This window comes from Lynx canadensis, chromosome A2 (assembly GCF_007474595.2).
Source record: "Lynx canadensis isolate LIC74 chromosome A2, mLynCan4.pri.v2, whole genome shotgun sequence".
In the NCBI taxonomy this organism is placed as follows: Eukaryota; Metazoa; Chordata; class Mammalia; order Carnivora; family Felidae; genus Lynx; species Lynx canadensis.
Window position 1 is genome coordinate 58,244,068 of NC_044304.2, and position 21,870 is coordinate 58,265,937.

The 21,870-nt window shown below is 46.5% G+C and overlaps 1 protein-coding gene across 1 annotated transcript in view; it reads right to left on the reverse strand.

Moving 5' to 3' along the window:
- PODXL2 (podocalyxin like 2) overlaps nucleotides 1-21,870 on the reverse strand; it is a 40,266-nt gene that overhangs the window by 7,588 nt on the left and 10,808 nt on the right. The window contains exons 3-4 of the mRNA XM_030296376.1: nucleotides 9,015-9,811; nucleotides 8,249-8,323 (exon numbers count right to left, since the gene is read on the reverse strand). Coding sequence (XP_030152236.1) covers nucleotides 8,249-8,323; nucleotides 9,015-9,811 — 872 coding nt within the window. The remainder of the gene's footprint in view (nucleotides 1-8,248; nucleotides 8,324-9,014; nucleotides 9,812-21,870) is intronic.

The following is a 21,870-nucleotide window of genomic DNA, read 5'->3' on the forward strand; positions in this document are numbered from 1 at the left end:
TGCAAAAATGCAAAAAGCCAGAAACAAAATAACTGAATAACTCTGTTTATATACAGTTCAAAAGCATGCAAAACCAGCATACGGTTACAAGTCAAGAAAACGGTTCCCCTTGAGGGAACAGCGTCTGGAAGGGGAAATGAGAAGGGCTCTGGCAGTGCTGATCATGTTCTGTGTCTTGATGTGGGTGGTGTTTATGTGAGCGTGGTCCCTTTGTGACAGTCCAACTAGCTGCACACTTATGATCTGTGCACTTTTCTGGATGTATACTGTAAGGCATTAGAGCTTTTCTTAAGGGCAATACACATGTGGGTGTAAGCTATCTTCCCGGCTGACTCCTGGGTGGATGGTCCTTCCTGTACGTCACACCATTTCTCCCACAGTAGGGACTCCAGATCCTCTGCTACCATCCAAGCACCCATTTCCAATGCCCTAAAGCTATATGCAACTCCAAATGACTGGTATGGTCCTTACGGCAAACAGAAAGGGACACATGCCCTGGCCATCAGATCATTTTGACTTGTGGCAACACAGCAGTCAGAACTGATGAACGTCCTGCTCTCCCACCTTGCTACAAACATGGAGAAACACTGGAAAAAACCATGGCAGAAACAGAGGGCACTCAAAGCCAGAAGAGTGAGCAGGTGCGGAAGCCACAGCATCAACTCCTGGGGGTCTGGGGCCCAGATAGAGGACCCTGGACCTGGACACTTGGCTTTCAATGTCCACGTGCTCTTGGCGCATGTGAGATGAAGAACTAGAGCAGAGCACCAGGATGGAGTCCGAAGTCCCCAAAGAGCAACCCTTTTGGTGAAATGGGGACTCAGAAACATTCCCAAGTTGGAGGAACTGTACAGGGTGTCTGCCCGTGTCCATGAGTAAGGGAAAAAGGTCATCCAAGATCACTTAAACACTCAGGCTTGCGGCGCCAGGGAGGCTGTCGGTTAAGCCTCCAACTCCTGACTTTGGCTCAGGTCATGATGTCACCATTCGTGAGATGGAACCCCATGTCGGGCTCTGCAATGACAGTGCGGAGCCTGCTTGAGATTCTCTCTCTCCCTCTCTCTCTGCCCCTCCCCTCACTTACTCATGCACTGTCTCTCTCAAAAATAAATAAAAAACATTAAAAAAAAAAAACAGGCTTGTACTTCACTGGGGTGTGGAGTCCAAATGTGAAGTTCTTTGTGTTATAAAGATCCAAGCCAAGAACTAAGATGAAAGATGACCCGGGGCCCCTGGAACTCCCACAGTCTCCCTGAAACCACTTTGTTGGAACTCTTTCACAACCCAGGGTTGAAGAGAACACAATAATAAATGGTGACCCAGAAAGAGAGTAAAATACAAAGCCACAAGCAGAACCGACATCCCAGGATGCCGTGTTACTAAAACAAAAGGAAAGAAATCACAAAATTAATATACTTACAACAATTCAGAAAATGAAGGAACAGAAGCCATAATGAAAGAAGGGAACAAAATGAAGAACAAAGGGAGGGATTTGGAACCAAGGAGAAATTCTTAACATACAAAACAGTTATCTATATTAAAGATTCAATGGATGGATCAAACAGAAGATTAGACACTGCTGGAAGAGAGTTATTAATTTGGAAGACAGAGCTAGGAAATCACTCAGAATGCATCAGGGAGGGGCGCCAGGGTGGCTAAGTCGGTTGGGTGTCTGACTCTTGATTTCAGCTCAGGTCATGGGATGGAGCCCCACACTGGGCTCTGCACGAAACACGGAGCCAGCTTGGTATTCTCTCTCTCCCCCCCCCCACTCTGTCCCTCTCCCCAGCCATGCTCTCACTCTCTCCAAAATAAATAAAATGGAAAAAGAAGAATGCATCAGAGATATTTTAAAGAGAGAAACCATGAAAGTGTTAAGAGACGTAGTAGACAGAAAAATAAGGCCCAATAAACTTGTAACGAGAATGAGAGAGAAATGGGAAATTGTAATATGTATCAAACTGCATATGCAATCCCACTTCTGGGAATTTACTCTGAAGATACATCCCAACAGCACAAAAATACATACAAGGTTAGTCAAGGCAGCCTTGTAAGTAATTGCAGAATACTGGAAACCACCCAGATGCCCACACAAGGGAAATTTAATGAATAATCTATAATACACATACACAACGGAGTATTATTCAGTTGTAAAAATAAAATGATTGAGAATAATCTCCGTGGGCTAACATAAAGTGGTTTCCAGAATATACTGTTAAGCAAGAAAAGTAAAATGCAAAAAAAATAATGTTATAGATTGAGTTGCGTCCACCGCCCCCCCCAACAAATTCATATGTTGAAGTCCTAATGCCCGGTACCTCAGAATGTGACTGTGTTTGGAGACAGGGTGTTTCCAGAGGTAATTAAGTTAAAATGAGGTCATTAGGGTGGCCCTATCCAATCCGATAGTGACTTTACAAGAGGAGGAGATTGAGGACACAGACACACACAGAGGGAAAACTGTGTGAAAACACAGAGAGAAGACGGCCATCTGCTAGCCAAGTAGAGAGACTTCAGGAGAAACCAATCCTGCCAGCACCTTAATCTTGGACTTCCAGACTCCAGAATAGTGAAGGAATAAATTTATGTGTTTAAGCCATCCAGTGTAGTACTCTGTTATGACAGCCCTATCAAGCTAATAAAAATATAAATACTCTGCTACATTCCCTGCAAGAAAAAATAGAAAAAATTCTACATCTATCTATTTCTATAAAAAGAAACCGAGGAAGGATAACCAAAAACTAATGAGATTGGTTACCTAGAAGGAGTGGGTGGGAATGAAGGCAAGAGGTAATGGGGGAGAGGGGGGTTTCTCTAAGCATACATTTTTGTGTCACTTAGATGTTTAGAACCACATTAATGCTTTACATACTCAAAAATACAATTAAATCAACAAGGATGGGGGATCCAAAATTGAATACAAACAGAAACAAAGAAACCTAATCATATTTCAAATGCATAACTACACCAAAAGGGGGAAAAAAACTAAATTAATTTCGGAATCATCCAAAGACCAAAGAAACTTGCAAGCAGACACTGAAGTTTACTTATCAGCAGGTTTGCTTTTGCATCAGCGTGCGTTAAAAATCCTGCAACCGCTTGTGTATTCTAGAACTGAAGAAATGAGTACGTACATTGGGGATGTTGGGAGTGAGGTTTCCGTCAGTGAAGGAAGATACTTCTGTGGAACAGAAGAAGGCTGGGAAGAGCCAGTGGTCCTGGATTAGAACTGGAACATTGGGACGGTAAGCAATCGAAGTTATCACTGTAAATATGTGTGAATACAGAAGTAAACACATATGTACATGTGCACATGTATTATGTATGTGTATCTGTGTCTACAGAGAAAAAATACAGATAATTCTCTCTCAGGGCCTCTAAAAAGGCCAAGAAGCAATGATACCCCAGTAGCCATGAGCACACTGGGAGCCCGGATCTTATTTCTGAATACCTTTCCTCTTCAAAGGGAACCAGGGCTCCCTGAAGAAAGGGCCAATTCCAGGGTAGGGCAGAGAGAGTACAAGACAGCCTGAAACATCTAGTAAGTACGTCCATGGTGTGCACTCAGCAACTCAGGGGCCTCAGATGCAGGATCAACTCCTCTCCAGCCGTTTTTGTCTCTAGGCCTTCACGATCCAGTCCTTTGTGCTGAAGAGCTCTTTCAGGGCCCTCACCGAAGGATGGTTGGTACCACCCCCCCAACACCTCTCGTCCTGGTGCCTCGAGGCTTCTTTCTGTTGTGCAGAGCAACAGGTCAGTTCCCTGCACCACTACCGAGGATTTTCTTTTGCCTTCCAGAACCCAAAGACCGTACCTCTCAGTTTACTACTTCATCCTTCTGCTTCCTCTCTTGGATTTTCTCCACAGGCTCCTTTCTAGTTGCCTCTGCGTGGACCATCTGTGATATTGTAGGTCACATAAAAGAAGCTGTACGTCTGTGCTGCTTATTTCGCAATCTTGCGGATCAAATTCCTGACACTGAAGCTTTACCTTGCAAGACTTCCTCTGAGAGGATGTCAGCACTTTCCTCCCTATCTTTTTCTCAGGATGTGTTCTCTGCAGAGCTCCATCATTTTTACGTGCATGACTCCAATTACTTTTCATTGAACCCTTGACGTTTCATTCCAGATTAAAGACTAAAACATGAAAACTAAATGCAATGCCTTGTTCCAGGTGAGACCCTGGACCCCTGGTGAAATCTAAGAAAGGTCTACAAATTATACTTGTGCATCAGTCAGTGTTAACACCCCGATTTTGATAGTTGTGCTGTGGTGAGCTGAAGGACCAGCCTTGCTCTGAAGACACACATACTCAGGTATTGAGAGGGAAGGACAAAAGGCAACAATGCCATCAACTTACTCTCAAATGGTTTTAAAAAATGTTAAGAGTTGGTGAATCTGGCTGAAAGATACATGGGATTTCTTTGTATAAGTCTTCTGAGGTTATCTCAAAATAAAAAGCTATAAAAAAAGAACAGGAGAAAATTAAAGACGTTCCTCACACTAATGAAGGCCAATAGAGATATGTCCTTGCAGAAAGAGCTGCTAACGGGTATATTTCAGGAAGAAGGTGGTTAAATTCAGAAGAAAGGAATGGGGATGTGAAAAGACGTTCAAGCAAAGAAACGAATAAATATATTGATAAAGCAAACAAGCACTGTTAATAATAGTGACTAATGCTCAATAACAGTAATCGTCAGAGAAATGAAAATCAAACCCATAATGAAATTCTACCTCACACCCATTAGGATGGCCACTATTGAGGGGCGCCTGGGTGGCTCAGTCGGTAAAGCATCTGACTTCGGCTCAGGTCATGATCTCACGGTTGGTGAGTTCGAACCCTGTGTCAGGCTCTGTGCTGACAGTGTGGAGCCTGGAGCCTACTTCAGATTCTGTATCTCCCCCTGTCTCTGCTCCTCCCCTGCTTGTGCTCTTTCTCTCTCTCAAAAATAAATAAACAGTTAAAAAATTTTAAAAAGGATGACCCCTATTCAAAAAAATAAAAAGAAAGAAAGAAACAGAAAACAGGGAAGGTCTGAGTCAGTTGAGCATCAGATGCTCAGTCAGTTGAGCATCCAACTCTTGGTTTCGGCTCAGGTCATGATCTCACGGTTGATGAGTTTGAACCCTGCGTCAGGCTCTGTGCTCTCTCTCTCTCTCTCTCTGCCCCTCTCCCATTCTTGTTCTCTCTCTCTCTCTCCCTCTCCCTCAAAATAAATACACTTAAAAAAACAAAACAAAACAGAAAACAAGTGTTGGTGACAATGTGGAGAAACTGGAACATTTGCCCACTGCTGGTTGGAACGTAAAATGGTTCAGTCACTATGGAAGACAGTACCAAGGTTTCTTAAGAAATCAAAAACAGAGTCACCATATGATCCAGCAATTCCGTTTCTGGGTATATATATATACCCCAAATCATTGAAAACAGGGTCTCAAAGAGATATTTGTATAGTCGTGTTCACGGCGGCATTATTCACAGTAGCCAAGATGGGGGAGCTACCCAAATATCCACTGGCGGATGAACGGATAAACCAAACGTGGTCTATACATACCATGGAATGTTATTCAGACTCAGAAAGGAAGGAAATTCTGACACAGGCTAGAACATGAATGGACCTTGAGAACATTCTGCTGAGAGAAACAAGCCAGTCACAGAAGGACAAGTACTGTATGATTCCACTTATAAGACACACTTAGTCAATTTCTTAGAGACAGAAAGTAGGGTGGTGGTTGCTGGGGGTCTGGGAGAGTGGTTAACGGGGACAGAGTTTAGTTTTGCGAGATGAAACACTCTGGAGATCTGTTTCACAACAGTGGTAACGTACTTAACACCGCGGTACCCTAAAAATGGTTAAGATGATAAATTTTACGTTAGATTTTTTTTTTTTTACCACAATAAAAATATCCATCACTGGGGTGCCTGGGTGGCTCAGTCGGCGAAGCATTCGACTCTTGGTTTCGGCTCAGGTCGTGATCTCACAGTTCGTGAGTTTGAGCCCTGCGTAGGGCTCCATGCTGACAGGTTGGAGCCTGCTTGGGAATCTCTCTCTCTCTCTCTCTCTCTCTCTCTCTCTAAATAAATAAACAGACTTAAAAAAAATAAAACAAAATCTTAGAAAAAACACATCATAAAAAATATGAATGGTTAATTAGGTGGAGATTAAATGAGAAAGACTAACAAGGCAAAAACAGGGAAAGCAGAATGAAAGCATTTTTATAGGGGAGTCTAGGTGGCTCAGTCGGAGAAGCATTCGACTCTTGGTTTCGGCTCAAGTCATGACCTTGCAGCTTCATGAGTTCGAGCCCTGCATCAGTTTCTGCGCAGACAGAGCAGAGTCTGCTTGGGATTCTCTCTCTCTCTGCCCCTTCCCCACTTGTGCTGTCTCGGTCTCTCTCAAAATAAATAAATAAAACTTAAAAAATATTGAAAAAAAAAAGGAAGCATTTTTATATATGTATGTGTTGTTTGGAAAGAGGAGAGACATTGTCTTTAGACTTTATTATTCAAATATGCACACACAAAATTTAATGGCCTCAAGTACCCATACTGTGGTCTCTAAGTACCGTACTTCAATAAAACAAATGAGGGCTTAGAGAAATGTTGATTTCATGTCTAGGGAGGGAAAGTACGAGATGAACCTGGCACATTGTATTATACCAGAAAACCAGGAAACTATCAAACACTAACAGGTTGGTCAAAAAGAAGCCACCTCAAAGAGGCTCTCAATGGCCAGGGACGGGCATCAGTAAGAATCATCACTGCAAAAGCTCAAAACACATCAACAGTGTTAAAAATCCACTTGTTCATTACTTATAAGGGAAAAAAGAAAACCTCATGGATCACTCTTGAATTAATAAACACACGCATCGCATACACTTTACCTTCTCCCCTAAATCCACTAAATGATAGTAAAGGTCAAAAACCACAATGACAAGGGGCGCCTGGGTGGCTCAGTTGGTTAAATGTCTGACTTCGGCTCAGGTCATGATCTCACAGTCCGTGAGTTCAAGCCCCGTGTCAGGCTCTGTGCTGACAGCTAAGAGCCTGAGGCCTGCTTTCAACTCTGTGTCTCCCTCTCTCTCTCTGTTCCTTCCCTGCTCACGCTCTGTCTCTCTCTCTCTCTCGAAAATAAATAAACATTAAAAAGAAAAAAACAACCCACAAAGACAAGAACAAAACAAAACTGAAAAGGAGACAAGAGCGTGAGCGTCTGGCCCCGGAGGCCTACGGAGGAGCTACATTCTCCTGGTCTAGCAGGCCCCAAAGAGCTGAATCCTAAGCCAAAATGGGACAAGCTGAGAAGCAGTCACACTTCTACTGTCAAACTCCCAACTAAAACGTTCTCAAATAGGCAGTGCTGGTTACCTCTGGAAGAGGGGATGAACGTGATTCTAAAAATAGGAAAACTGTTTGAAAGTCTGTTTAAGAAGTGGCTGGATCCCTAATTCCTCTCCCCAACACTGCACAGCTGACAAATGTCCCCACTCCCTGGCAGAAGACTGGGAATTGATTCTTCAAAGAGGGTTAAAACAGAGGCTCTCTGACCCAGAGGTCACAGGGCACAACTGAGGGAGGGAGCTCACACTGCAAAGCAGGGGGGGTAAATGAATTTATCCATGTGCATGTGTTCTGACACCGAGACACCCACCCCTCTCCCCACCCTGGCTCTCAGAACACTGGCAACCAGCCCTGTACGCTCCCAGTAGGACCAATGTCCCTTTTTCAAAGAATCTAATTGCCCAAAGAGGAAGGACCTAAAAATGTTGACATTAGAAATCGTCTAATAAAATGGCCCAGCCAGTCCACCCTCCTGAGAAACCACAGTCAACAAACCCCAATCCTAAACTCAAAGCTTCCAACTGGCTTTTTGATGGCCCTCCTTAAATAGCTCTCAACAAACCTACCAGGCATCTGAGGAGCAAATGCACGTGAGAAAACCAAGGCCAACAGTAACAAATAAGGAAAGCAACTTTTTAAAAACAGTTCCAATATCCTCCAGGAGATATGGCATTGCACATGTGAACAAAACAATCCCCTGAAATTAAAAACAGAGTAGGGCGAGAATAAAAGAGCCTCTAGAAACTTAAAAATATACGGGCGCTCCTCTTTTAGACATGGGTGGGTGCTGGTTCACCCCTGGGTTAGGCTGGCCCCCGTGACTGACGGGCTAAGCCCCCCTCCCATCCCCCGTGCGCCCGCCCGCCTCCATCCTTCCTTGCAGCCCCCCGCCTAGCTCGGCACTCACACAGTCTATGTTCTCTGTCATGTTCAGAATGATGTAGTTTTTCCCGGCCAGATTGCTCCAGTCTTTGCAGATCACCTGCGCAAGGAAACAGAAAGAAGGGTGACGGTTACAAAAGCACGAGGAAAGGCATCCAGAGAAACTCTTTGGGATGCTGGAAGGTGAAGGCCAGGTACAGGTTTGCGGCAGCTTGGAGGGAGCTGACAGCCTCTGCAAGGCGCCGTGCCCAGGCACCAGCCCAAGACTCACAAGCCCAGATGTGTCCAGGGACCCCATGGAGGATGTCTTCAGCGAGAGGAGGGGCCTGACAGCACAGGGCTTGCCAGAGCCACAGACTCTCGATGGCAACCCCGTAGGGGTTTAGTGTTCTGTCGGCCCAACAGGAAACAGGCCTGCAGGCCTGATGCACGGCCTGACACAGTGGGACTCCCTCCCCTTCCACCTAGTGGAGGGAGCCGGCCTGGGTGTGTGGGCTGGGGCCGGGTGAGGTGAGGAGAGCAGGGGTGGGTGCGGAGAGGGGGTGGAGGGCACAGGTCAGGCAGTGGGAAAGGCCAGCGGTAGCACTGAACAAGGCCAGGCCGAGGGAGCTGAGCTCTCCCAAGGCTTTTTACCTTTGCATGGAAGTGTGGGTGCGCATCCTAAAAGTCCCGCCAGAGAGGGGCCGCCCATCTCAGCCTGGCACACCCTCCCATCCCCCCTGTGCATCTGGGGATGACCAGGCTCCTCAAAAAAGGTGCAGCCGCATGGCCCTCGAGTGCCCTCACTTTACCTGAGTAGAATCCCAGGGTATTCTGGACTGGGCTTCGGTGGCCTGTCCTTCCTGGGGCTGCTGGCTGAGGTCTTCTTGCCCCAAGGTGGCAGAGGCAGGTGTCAGTTCCACGTCTCGGGGGGCCAGCGGGAGAGAGGCGGAGGCTCCAGGGTAAAGGGGGTCTTCAGCTGGGGTCTCGGCCCCACTGGGAGCTTCTGTCTGAGGGAACGAGGCTAAGGACGGCACCTCCGCTTGCTTGCCAGCCAACCCCGCTGCTCCCACGGTGGCCTCCTCGCTTGCCTCCTGAGGATCCTCAAACTCCACCCCACGCCCCGTGGCCAGCAGCGTCGTGCCCCCCGTCTCCTGGCTGACGAAGTCCTGCCCCCCCGGGGTCACTGTGCTCGGGGTGACTGTGGACGGTGACAGGCTGGGCTCCATGCTGCTGCCCACCTCCACACCCGAGGAGGCCTGTTCCCCAGACTCTTCGTGCCTGTGCTTGGCAACCCCTGGCACCCGGCTGCCGCTGGTGGGAGAAAAGCCATGGCCCTGAGTTTGGGCTTCTTCTTGGGATCCGTTCACAGGCAGCAGCTCCTCCTCTTCTTCCTCTTCCTCTTCCTTCTCTACCTCCTCCTTCTCCCTTTCCTCCTCCTCCTCCTCCTCGTCCTCCTCGTCCTCCTCCTCTTCTCCAGGAGCCATATGCCAGGGTGGCTCCACCAGGTTCATCTTGGGCAAGGGTGAGGGCGGGCTCGGCACCTCCTGGCCCTGGCTGGTGTCTTCTATGGGACCCGCCTTCTCCGTCAAGTCTGGAAAGACGTAGTCTATGGACAGAGACAGAAACCTCATTCGCTAGTTTCATCATCCATCACTGAGGTGTTCAGTGTTCGCTGAGCAGATGATAGAAAGGAACCATGAGACCCACAGGGGGACAGTGGGGAGTTGGACTACCGGTCATATTGGAAAGGAGTGGGAAACAAGGCTGGATGGTGGGGGTTCAGGGGGGCAGACTGTGGAGGAGACAAGGGCCAAGCTGGTCCCTGTTTCCTTCATGATGACACAAATCTGCCACTAAAATTCTATGAATACAAGAATGTGAACAGTAGAAAGATAGCTTGTATGATCGCACCCCTTGGAGATAGCTCTCGTTAACAGTCCACGACAAGAAGTTAACATCTTCTCTATCATTCTTATAATGGGTTTGTTTCCTTGTCTGCAGATTTCACCAAGAAGACTCAGACAACCCATTAGAAAAGGTTCCCTCCCCCATCAAAATAAATAAACTTTAATTTTTTTTTTTAATTTTTTTTAGAAAGGGGAACTTGGGTGGCCCAGTCAGTTAAGCATCTAACTTTTGGTTCTGGCTCAGGTCATGATCTCATGGTTCATGAGTTAGAGCCCTGCATGGAGCTCTGTGCTGGCAGCAGAGAGACTGCTTGGGATTCTCTCTCTCCCTCTCTCTGCCCCTCCCTCCCTCTCTCTTAAATTAAATTAAATTAAATTAAATTAAATCTTTGTTAAAGAAAAAAAGTTTCCCTTTAAATCTCTTTACTAATGGGTTGTTATGGGGGTCCTCTTGGTAAAACCATTGAATGATGTCTGAGAACCGTCTGATCACAGGAAAAGATGAAATGCAGAGATCATGGCCATTGTTCCTAAACTGTGCTCTTTTGCTGAGATGTAGGCCTTGGCTGGGAAATAAAAAAGATGCCAGGAGAGCTCGAGAGAGTCCAGCGGCTGAGCCCAGAGCCTCCCAGAACTGACAGGGTCACTGTTGGCAGTGACAGTGGGACTTTTTACCCTCGCTGCTATTCCTGGGAATCACATCTTGAAGTGCAGAACTTAGGAGGCTTCCTGGATGGCAGGACTTGTTCTGGCTTTTCAGTGAAGCCTAGGCCCCTTCAGGGTAATGACATATAAAAATCATGAGCCAGTTCTGTTAAAAATTCCTTTAAAACACTGGAAGGTATTTCTAGGTAGCAGCTTTTATTGGCTGCCATTTTGTTACAAATAAAAAATATCTAAGACCGTTTTAAAATACTCTTTAGACATGAGAGAGATGGTAATAGTTTAAAGTGGAGAACTGGGCCTCCTCCTCCAAAATGTCTATCAAATCAGAGAATGGCTTTTCAACTGTCAGATTAAATTTTGAAAGATTTAGATACATTTCTGGGAACATGGAAAGCAGATGAGACCAACGAACAGATAACCCCTCAGCCAAGACAAACAACAGGGAAAGATAGTGGTGGAGGGAGGGTCTCTTCCCAACAGAATTAAGGAGACAAAACAACTATGGGAGCAGCAAGGACACACAACAAAGAAAATTCATGGAATTGAAGATAATTTTTAAATTCCAGGGGGTGGGAGGGAGGGGAGGGTGGGTGATGGGTATTGAGGAGGGCACCTTTTGGGATGAGCACTGGGTGTTGTATGGAAACCAATTTGTCAATAAATTTCATAAAAAAAAAAAATAAAGATTTTATTTTTAAGTAAAAAAAAAAAATAAAAAAAATAAATAAATAAATTCCAGTTAGAACCTCAGAGAGACCCAAAGATATTGCATCCCCAAAATGACAACAAATAATAAAATCAAGTAATCTCTAAAAAATAAAAAATTTGTAGAAACTGAAATTAAATTCTTGGAATGTAAAAATTCAATAGGGTAGTTGGAAGAAAATGTCAAAAAAAAGTCTCCAAAGCAAAAGTAAAAGGACAAAAAAGAAAAGTTAAAAGATACAGATGACCAGTGCAGGAGGTATAATATCTAATACAATTTCATAACAGACAAGAACCTTAAAATAGAGAGCACAAAGAGTCAAACAAAGAAGAAATTTCCCAGGCCTGGCAGCAGGAGTCTTCACATTGAAAGTATATATAATTGAGGTGAATGATAAGAGACTCACACCTAGCTTTATTCTCATGACGTTTCAGAATTCTAAGGAACAAGACAAGATTCTAAAAGCTCTCAGAAGAAGAACACATAAAGTAACAATAAAGAGATTATCAAATTATCATCAAGCTTCTAATTCATAACGCTAGACTGCAGGAAGGAAATTGAAAATGCATCCCAAATTCTGAGGGAAGTTTATTTTGAACCTGGAATTTTATACCCAACTAAACTATCAATGAAGTGTGATCACAACATACAGACATTTTCATATATGCAAAGACTTAAAGGTTTGAGAATCCACGGATTCTGAGAGAAGTATTTTAGGAAGTTCTCCATGAAGTCTAAGGAAGACTGGGAATCAAAAAACATAAGAGGAAGTCATGAAAATAAATCTCTGAAGGGAAACTGTGCAGCAGGCCTAGAGAACAAGCATTCACATAAGAACATGGAATCACAGGGTTCTGAAAATTACTACAAAAGGAAAATCGACTCCCTATAAGAAAAATTATGATTTTTAGCTGAATGATCTTAGTGATATTTGAAAGCCCACTGTGATATTTAAATAAATAATTAGAGGGGTGCCCAGGTGGCTCAGTCAGTTAAGCGTCCACTTGGGCTCGGGTCATGATTTCACAGTTCATGGGTTTGAGCCCCACACTGGGCTCTGTGCTGACAGCTCAGAGCCTGGAGCCTGCTTTAGATTTTGTGTCTCCCTCTCTCTCTGCCCCTCCCCCTGCCTGCACTCTCTCTCTCCTTCAAAAATAAATAAACATTAGAAAAAATTTTTACTGAACAATTAGAATATTCTACCCACCCCACTTTTGTTAAGTATACTCTTTTTGAGTCAAAGAGACTGGTAACTGGATATCTTCCACTCCTCACAGTCTGCAGGGAAACTTACCTATTCCCCACACAAAACAGTCAGTCATGGCACTTAGGGGGGAGGTGTGCTCATGGAACAGAGACCACAGAACACTGAGGAGCCAGACACCAGCCTCTAATACTGAACAGTCTAGTATCACCTTTATAAATATGAACAAACGATCAAGATTCACAGGACATTAGAGGAAAGCCAGGCTCATGACGAAGCATGAAGGAGAGAAAGAAAAGCAACCCACCTCTGAGAGACGAGTTAACCCAGAAAACAAAAGAGAACTTATAAAAATGTCATATTAACACCTCTAGAGAGACTCAAGAAGAAATTATGCCCATAAAACAAGTATATAAAAGAATAAAAAATATTTTAGTTCAATATAAGTAAGCATTTTGTAATATCTCTGTTTAAAATCGAAATGCAATGCATAAAAACCTATTGAAATGGCCTAGATGGCCACCTGACAGGAAAATGATATAGTAGCATGTCAGATGGCTTCTGGGGAAATGGACATATAAAATCCCTTACATCATGAAATTTTATGGTCAGGAGACTGCTCTGACAGCAATGTGTAAGAATTTGATGAAAGAGGGGATGAATGAAAGCAGAGAAAAGAGTTGGGGAGCTTGCTGCACGTTCCAGGAGAGATGAACACAGGTAATGACATTGAGACTGACGAGAGAACAGATTCAAGAGCTGCCCCAAGGCAGACTTGATAACCTGTGTGCACTGGCTGACTAACAGGAAGAAGGGGGCACTCTGGCTGACTGTGGGGGCAGCCGTGCCCTCAGCAGAAATGGCGAAGTCTAGAGGCCAAGTGCCCTGGAAACCCTCAAGAAGCACTTGAAATAGTCAGTAGGCTCAGGAAAGCCTAGAATATGCTGGGGATGCGGTGGATGGTGGTGCACTCCAGCAGAATCCCCCTGGGCTGGGGGAGTTCCCAAGAGGGCAAGCTGACCAAAACGATCCCTCTATTCATTTGATGTGGACTTTCCAAAAGTCGAGCTCTCTATTCCTCCAAAGGCAGCCTGGCTCCCAACAGAATTCCCTCAACTAAACTGGACAATAACAGCCGTCATGCTGTGGGTGATGGGGCCTGGAAGCCAGAAGAGTCAGCCACCAACTGATTTGTCTGAGCAATGGTCAGTCCCTGGGCTTCTCTGGGCTTCGGTTTTTCATGGGACGAACGGATACTGGTGTATCTGATTTCTAAGGTTCTTCCTGGCGCTGATATTCAATGCTTTGGAGATAGTTTTGATAAATGTGTCTCATACACCAGTGACATTAAAAACAACTCCTCTGCCGTCCCAAATAAGAATAATACAGGATTTACGAGACCACGAACTCTGATTGCCAAGCAAGGGGATTTTCTTTACCCCTGTGTTCCCAGCACCTAACACAGTGCCTGGCCCAGTGCAGAAAAGAGAGCAATGTGTGTTTGCTGAACTCTTGACTAGCACCTTCTGCCTCCTGAACCCAGGACCTGTCCATTTAGGGAGAGAGAAGCGCCTCTGAAGGTGTGGACTACTCCTTCACTAGCTCCTCCCCGGCTCCCTCCGTGTGATTACTCCCACACAGCCAGCCCTTGACTCATCATCTCCACACTTCTTTCTCAGTGAGTTACTGATTCCAAAGACTTTCTCTATGGCCTCCATGCTAAAGACTCCCAAATTTACATCTTCCACCAAGCCTTTGCTCTCTCCAGCCCTCTCATCTCTGGTGACTTGACAAATCACTAAATAATGCACCCTGGTGCTTGGACTCCCCACGCTTTTTTTCTAATTTTTTTTTTTTTTTTTTTTTTTTTTTACCACCTCTCCCCTTCCAAAATTATTCCTTCTTCTTTTACTGTGTGATCTCAGTTCCCGCTGCTTATCAGCAGTGTGGCCTTGGACATGCACTTGACCTCCATGTGTCTCCTCTTCCTTATCTATAAAACAACAGTAGTACCTGACATACAGGGCTGTGGTCAGGATGCACTGAGATAAAGCCTGGGCACAGCCCACACTGCACAGGGAATACCTGAGTCACTTCGGCTATTCCTCTACCTCCTCCCCGTTATTATCATTAAATTTACATACTATAAGATCATAATAGGAAAAGTGGCACCATTTTGGAGGTCTGCTCCACAAGACAAGGAGTAAGAGAAGCGCCTGAGTGATAAATTAGTCAAGGAGAATCCTGGGAAGAGGGCAGGGCAGGAAAGGATTGACGGTTTCCTGACAAATCTAGATATGATCTGAGTATCAGAAATGTCTCTTACACAGAAAGAATTTAAGGGGAGACCCTGTGGGGACACAAATTATGAGCCAAAGAAGTTGTGGAGGGAAGTGGAATGGGAGCAGGTGTGGGACCGACCCTGGTGGGATGGAAACGAGGATGCCAGGGAGAGTGGGCAGGGGGACTGGATCCAAATATGAACATAGAATAACAAGTAAAGGGGCGCCTGGGTGGCTCAGTTGGTTAAGCATCTGACTCTGGACTTTGGCTCAGGTCATGATCTCACAGTTGTTGGGATCGAGCCCCTGACTGTGCAGGACCTGCTTGAGAGAGTCTCTCTCTGCCCCTCCCGCACTATCGCACGCGTGACCACTTTCTCTCTCAAAAAAATCAAGTTTAAAAAAAAAAAAAGTAAAGAAACCATCCTTTGTCCAAGAGTAGCACCAAGATTCACTGAGAAAGAGAACAGCACTTGTATGACATTCCTGTCAAAAATGCAGAACCTGAATGTAATCATGGGGAAACACTAGACAAAGCTGAGAGGTATTCTACAAAATAACTAGCCTATCTCATTCAAAAATGTTAAGGTCATGAAAGATAAAGTCTGGAGAACTTTCCAGAATAAAAGTAACGAGGCATGACAATAAATGCAGCACATGATCTTGGACTGGATACTGAACTGTAAAAGTTAATTTTGTTTTCTTCTGCTACAATGGACACTGGGCAGGGGGTGGGAAATGGGAAGTCTAAAGTTTGTAATTATATAACAGTATTGTATCCACGCCAATTTTCTGATGGTCACTGTACCGTGATTTTGTAAGAGAATGTCTCCATTCTTGAGAAATATACACTGAGGGGCACCTGGGTGGCTCAGTCGGTTGAGCATCCAGCTCTTGATTTCGGCTCAGGTCGTGATCTCACAGTTTGTGGGTTCAAGCCCCACATCAGGCTTCATGCTGACACAGCAGACCCTGCTTGGAATTCTCTCTCTTTCCCTCTCTCTGCCCCTCCCCCACTCTCTCTCTCAAAATAAATTTAAAAAACTTTAAAATGTTAAAAAATATACACACACTGAAAGGGCACCTGGGTGGCTCATTTGGTTAAGTGTCCGACTCTTGGTTTCAGCTCAGGTCATGATCCCAGGGTTATGGGATCGAGCTCCACGTCAGACTCTGTGCTGAGTGTGGGACCTGCTTGAGGTTTTCTCTCTCTCTCCCTCTGCCCCTCCCCCATTAGCTCTTCCCCACCCCTGCCTAAAATAAATAAGCAAAATTAAAAAAAAAAAAGAAATATACACTGAAGTATGTAAAGTCAGCAAAGGGGCATCATGTCTACAACTCACTATCAAATGGTTTAGGAAAAAACTGCATGTCTGTAAGTATACATGTATATGTTGGGTAAGACGTTAACAATGGGGGAATCTGAGTGAAGGGTATACGGAAATTATTCTTGCAAGTCTTCTGTAAATTTGGATTATTTTTTTAAAATACGGAGTTAGAAATCCCTTTAACTACTGGCTAGTGAACATGCTGGAGCCACCAGAAGGGGAATGAAACAAGGTAAGGGACAGGGCAGGCCAACCTGGACCAGGGGCTTCTGAAGGCTCCAGGAGCAAGGAACACAGTGCCGTAAGAGGGGAACAGCCTTGGCGGACGGGGCAGAACGTGCTTCTCCCACTCAGGTGTCCAAGGAGAGGCTTCCCGGGCCTGGCGACACTGGCCTGGGAGAGGGAGCAGGAGCAGTGGTCTTGGAGAAGGGAAAAGGGAGTAGACTGGCAATGGAGGAAGAGAAGAAAAGCAGGGAGGTGGGGCAGGAAAAGGAGAGCGATGGAGGAGGGAGCTGCACCACACCACAGCGGGTGAGACACGATGGGCCAGGCAAGGCAGGTGGCTGCTCCGGGCACCCCTCCACCCCCTGCCCCAGGTCTCCCAGTGCAGTGACAGGTGGTGAGTCCCAAGTCCTGTCCACTGCTGTCACCAAGAGCTGTGACTCCACACGGGGAGAGCCTCTCCTGCTTAGTGCCCAAGGCTTGGCTGCCCATCCCATTTACTTCAGCACAGGGAGGCAGGACAGGAGGGTCCCATGAATGCTGAAAGCCTGTCTGGGACAAAAGCATACCCACAGAGCACTCCCCACACTCCCCATACGGGGACCCGAGTGTGAACAAACACAGATGCCCAGAAGACATGTTCAAGACGGCACACGAGAGCCAGGCAAAGCCTGTCCCTATCCCCTGGAGGGTAGAGACAGCTGGGACACTGAAGAGATGCCAAAGGTCCCCACAGCTCAGACCCTCCAGAGGGGGCCTGACCTCAAAGCATGGAAGGTCAGGGAGTGGCTCTGCTGCAAGGGCACTCAGGAGACAGGTAGCTCAGTCCCCTCACTGTCTGTGAGATAGCAGAGGACCCCCTGGGACCTCAGCCAACCCTCCCCCCAACCCCAGCCTCAGGAATCTCCCTCCCTGAACACGGGGTGCCAGGTCTGTGAAGCTGCAGTACCCCCTGGTGGCTTCCACTGGGAACTACATCTTCCCTGGAGCCGAGGGAAATCAGGCCTTCAAAAGACAGACTCGGGGTATTTCACACGACACAGGGGCCCTGCAAGATCAGAGAGTCCACAGCCTGCCTTTCACAGAAGAGGAAAGAAAAGCTTACAGGGGGGGGGGGGGGGGGGGGGGGGGGGGGGGGGGGGGGAGGACACTTGCTCTCAGTTGTGAAGCTACACTTATCACAGTTGTAAAGGTGTAAAACTCAGGCTCGTGGGCGGCCTGCTCAGTTAGGACGACACCCAGACTTGGCTTCAGACGCAGCGAGGAACCAACTACCGGCAGCAGCATCACCTCTCCCAGGGGCATCCACACTGTGGGCCAAGGCCCATCTCTTTAAGGCTGGGCTTGAATCAGCAGACTAGTTGGCAGGGCGAGCTCAAGGCACAGCTTCAGAGTTCTGCAGCCAGGGGCCAGGAGGCTGGCTGACCGGCCTCCAGGCTAGCCCGCCATCCCTCTGGGAAGTTGAGGCTGAGGTGAAATGACAGAAAGCATTCAAATCACCTCGCCCAGAAGGCAGGCTCTTCTCCCTAAGGCATTCTCTTAAAACCCTGGTGAGGTCTTACATTCCACACACCCAGCTGGCTGCAAGTGTATCTGCAGTGGGGTGTTCCTGCTATGGGACGCGAAAGAACTAGCGTTCTAGCACAAGAAGGGACCCGGGGGGTCATCTTGAGCAGATGACGACTAAGTCTAGGTAACATGGGCTGTCACTGTCTTCAAGAATATGTCTCTTCAAGAATAAGAATATGTCTCCTTAGAGAGGCATTTTTTTTTTCAGTTAAAAAATTTTTTTAGCTTTTTAAAATTTATTTTTGAGAGAGCAAGCGAGCATGAGCGGGGAGGGGCAGAAAGAGGGGGGAGACACAGAACCTAGGCTCCAGGCTCTGAGCTGTCAGGTCAGAGCCCGACAAGGGACTCAAACCCACGAACTGCGAGATCATGACCTGAGCTAAAGTCCGACGCCACCCAGATGACCACCCAGGTGCCTCAAGAGGCAATTCTATCTTGGCGGCTTTTTTTCCTCCCCAAATTCCTTAAACCCACCTTCAATGGTCCCTTTACAACTCAAGCTCATTTCTGTTTTATCTAAGTGAGGAAATTGTGGGAAGCCTCTCCCTCGGGATAAAAACCTACATATTTTCTCAGCTGTTCCAATTCAGCCTTCTTTGCCTGGGGCCAAACAACTGGGATTATTCCTCATTCTCCACCCCTCCCCTTGTCATTCTTCTTTTGTGGCAAGTCTGGATTCCCCACACCTTTTAAGAGTGGTCACAAAATCAGCAGAGTAGGTACACAATAAATATTTGCTGAGTGAATTGTGCAAAAGTGAACAAGATTCACGGGCTAGAAGCTGGCTGATGCTTGACTCATGCAGAAGGGTCTGAGCCGAACACAGCCCTCACGCTACACTCTCCCCACTGGATGTGATCTGGCGGCTAGCAGGAGGCCACTCCGATGAAACTCCAGGCCCTGGACAGCCTGGATTCTCCAGGCTTTTGCTTTTCCTTTCCATCTCACTCTGGGGCTGGCTGTTTGTTCCCTAAACAGATCAAGTTGCATCTTTTCCCCTCATATATTTCATCACTTTTGTGAGTCTCTTTCCCCAGTTTATCAAGGTCACACTGGACTTCATTTCTGCCTTCTGGGGTAGCCATAATCTCATGCTTGACCCTCGGCGTCAGCTGAAATATTATGAGCTGACTTCCCTGTTTGGGACATGAAATTTAAACAGGCACCAAGCCAATGGCCTTGAAAGATCACTTTAAATGTCCCTTTCGGTTAATGTCAAATCACTGAAAATTGCCCTGTGAGTGCAACACTCAAGCCAGTTATTCGAGTGAGTGTTAATACAAAAACACTCACAAAATTCACAATAGACTTGTATAAAACAGAGGCACAAGGGAAGAAACTTTCAGCATAATTACAAATGACTTTTTAATGGTCAACCTCAGGAGTCATCAAAGACATGTAAATTCAACAAAATGATACATTTTTCGGACTGCCAACTGGACAATCTGCGGATATATTTAAAGGTGATCACCAGGATTGGATGAGTGCAGGAAACAGGCACTCAGTCTGCCGCTGATGGGACCACAATGGGGGGGGGGGTGGGATTATGAATGAAGAGCTTTAAAACCAAACACTCTGACCCTGTAATTTCACTCCTAGCAGTGCACCCTACGGAAACAATGAGGATGCTCACGGTGATGCGGTTCCAAGGATTCCCATCATGGCACCGAGAGGGTAACAACAGACTGGAAACCGTCCAGTGCTCAGGCAGCAGGGCATTAACTGAGCACATGGTAGCCTGGCCCTCCCCGGGATGCTATTCCAGCCTTACAACTGGGGGCGGAGGGCCCTGTCAGCGGGCGTGGAAAGACGCTGCCAAGTGAAACACCGAGACCTGGGCACTGTCATTCCATTTTTCGTAAAAGCACATTCTATGTATTTCCCGTATGGGAAAACCGTCCAGAAAGACATGTGCCAAGACGTCAACATTCGCCAATTCTGGGTGATGGGATCATGAGTGGTTTTCACTTTCTTCTTTTCTACATTTTCTAATTTTCACCCCAGGATGTTTGTTACTAGTGTAAAACAAAACTAAAGGGCTTTTTTTTTTTCTTTTAGCATCCAGGTGAAAGCGACTCTGTTCAGTGGGCCTGCTTCGCAACACGCCTGATGTGTGTGCAGTGACCCAGAAGGTCTGATCACTCAAGAGCAGGTACAATCTCAATGTATGGAAGCTATTTCCAGGTCCCAGCAGACAGTGGTTTTGATGATCCGGTTTCTATGAAATTCATTACAGGCAACAGTAATTAAAGTGGTCTAATGAATAATTTTAGATGGAGTAGCAGCTCTTGAAGTAGAAATCTCAAATTTGAGATTTAGCTCTGCCACTTATTACCTGTGTAATTTAGTGCCCCCTTTAAACCTCTCTAAGCCAGTTTCCTTAGTTATAAACGGTGATACTAACCATGCCCGCTTTTATGGATTTCATCAGGTCGCTCTGAGGTTAAAAAAAATTATGTGAAAACGATCTCTAAAATAATATAAGCATGCTATGAACGTTCCTTATTCGACAGCAGTGTGGTTTATGCCCACCCATCGCTTGGCAGGTGCTGCTCCCTCCTCTTAGCCCAGGAGCATGGGGCCCTACCCCCTGCCCCCAGGCATGTTCGAGACCCCATCTGGCCCAGAGACCTCCATCCCCAAGGCCTCAGGATTGGGTCGGAGATGGGCTCATCACCCAGGGCAGACTAAGGAGCTTCCATTCTGAGGCTCTTCTAGAAACACTGGGGAGGCAGAGCTCTCTGTCTGTTGGGGCTGTTAAGTGAAAGGAGAGGACACAGGAGTCGCTGGAGGCTCTCTAAAGCCACCACGCACGGACGTCGTGCCTAAGAAAGAAGCCAGCGAGGGGAATGAAGCATGATGAAGCAAGCCAGGTTCTCCTGTCCCATTTCCACACCTGGATCCCCCCTGCCTGGGCTCTGGGCTTACTGGGCCCATTAACACCTCTTTTTTCACACAGTCCTCTGAGCCTGTCTGAGGTAGATTTCTAGAACTTGCCAACCCCGAAGAGTTATCACTTTTCTTGTAGAACACTAATTAGCTTATTCACCAGGAAAATTAAAATTGCATGCAGAGAACTTTATTAAGGATACTGGAGAACGAAAGAGGTGGAGGGTGACAGGAGAGAGAGCCTTGGGATGAGTGGGTAACCTGGGAAATTATTATCAATCATTGACAATCCTGCCAGAATGAACCCCTCAGGTCTTAAGCTGGCTTGATGCTAGCTGGCGGAGTGGAGATCCACACTTCCTCCCTATTTTGCTGAGACCACTCTTTTCACCTGAAATGTCAGAAAATCATAATATTTTAAAGCTGGAGAAGGCTTCCATCAATCGTTCTTCGCTTACAGATGAGAGGCTGAAGCCAAGATGAGACAAGGAACCCGCTCAAGGTCACAGCACACTCATCAGCAGCCGATCAGAACCGCCAGCGGCTGTTTTGGCCGCGGGGCCTCAGGACGGTCGCTGCAGGAGAAGCCTAGCTCGGGCTCTTCTAGGCCCAACAAACTAGCAACGAGACATAGCACACTACTGGTGACAATGGAACACACTGTTTCCTCTCTGACACAGGCCACTGATGCGCTCCTGTGGCAGGCGGCCAGGCACAGGCCCCTCACTGCTCAGGAGCTGCTGATTCTAGACTCAGGCTCTGCCGCACACAAGCTGTATGGCCTTGGGCAAAGCGCTTGTCCTCTCTGGGCCTGGGTTTCAGCATCTGTGAAGCAGTGACGACTGCTGCCTGCGGAGCTCACAGGGTGGTTGTGAAGTTCCAATGAGCTAAC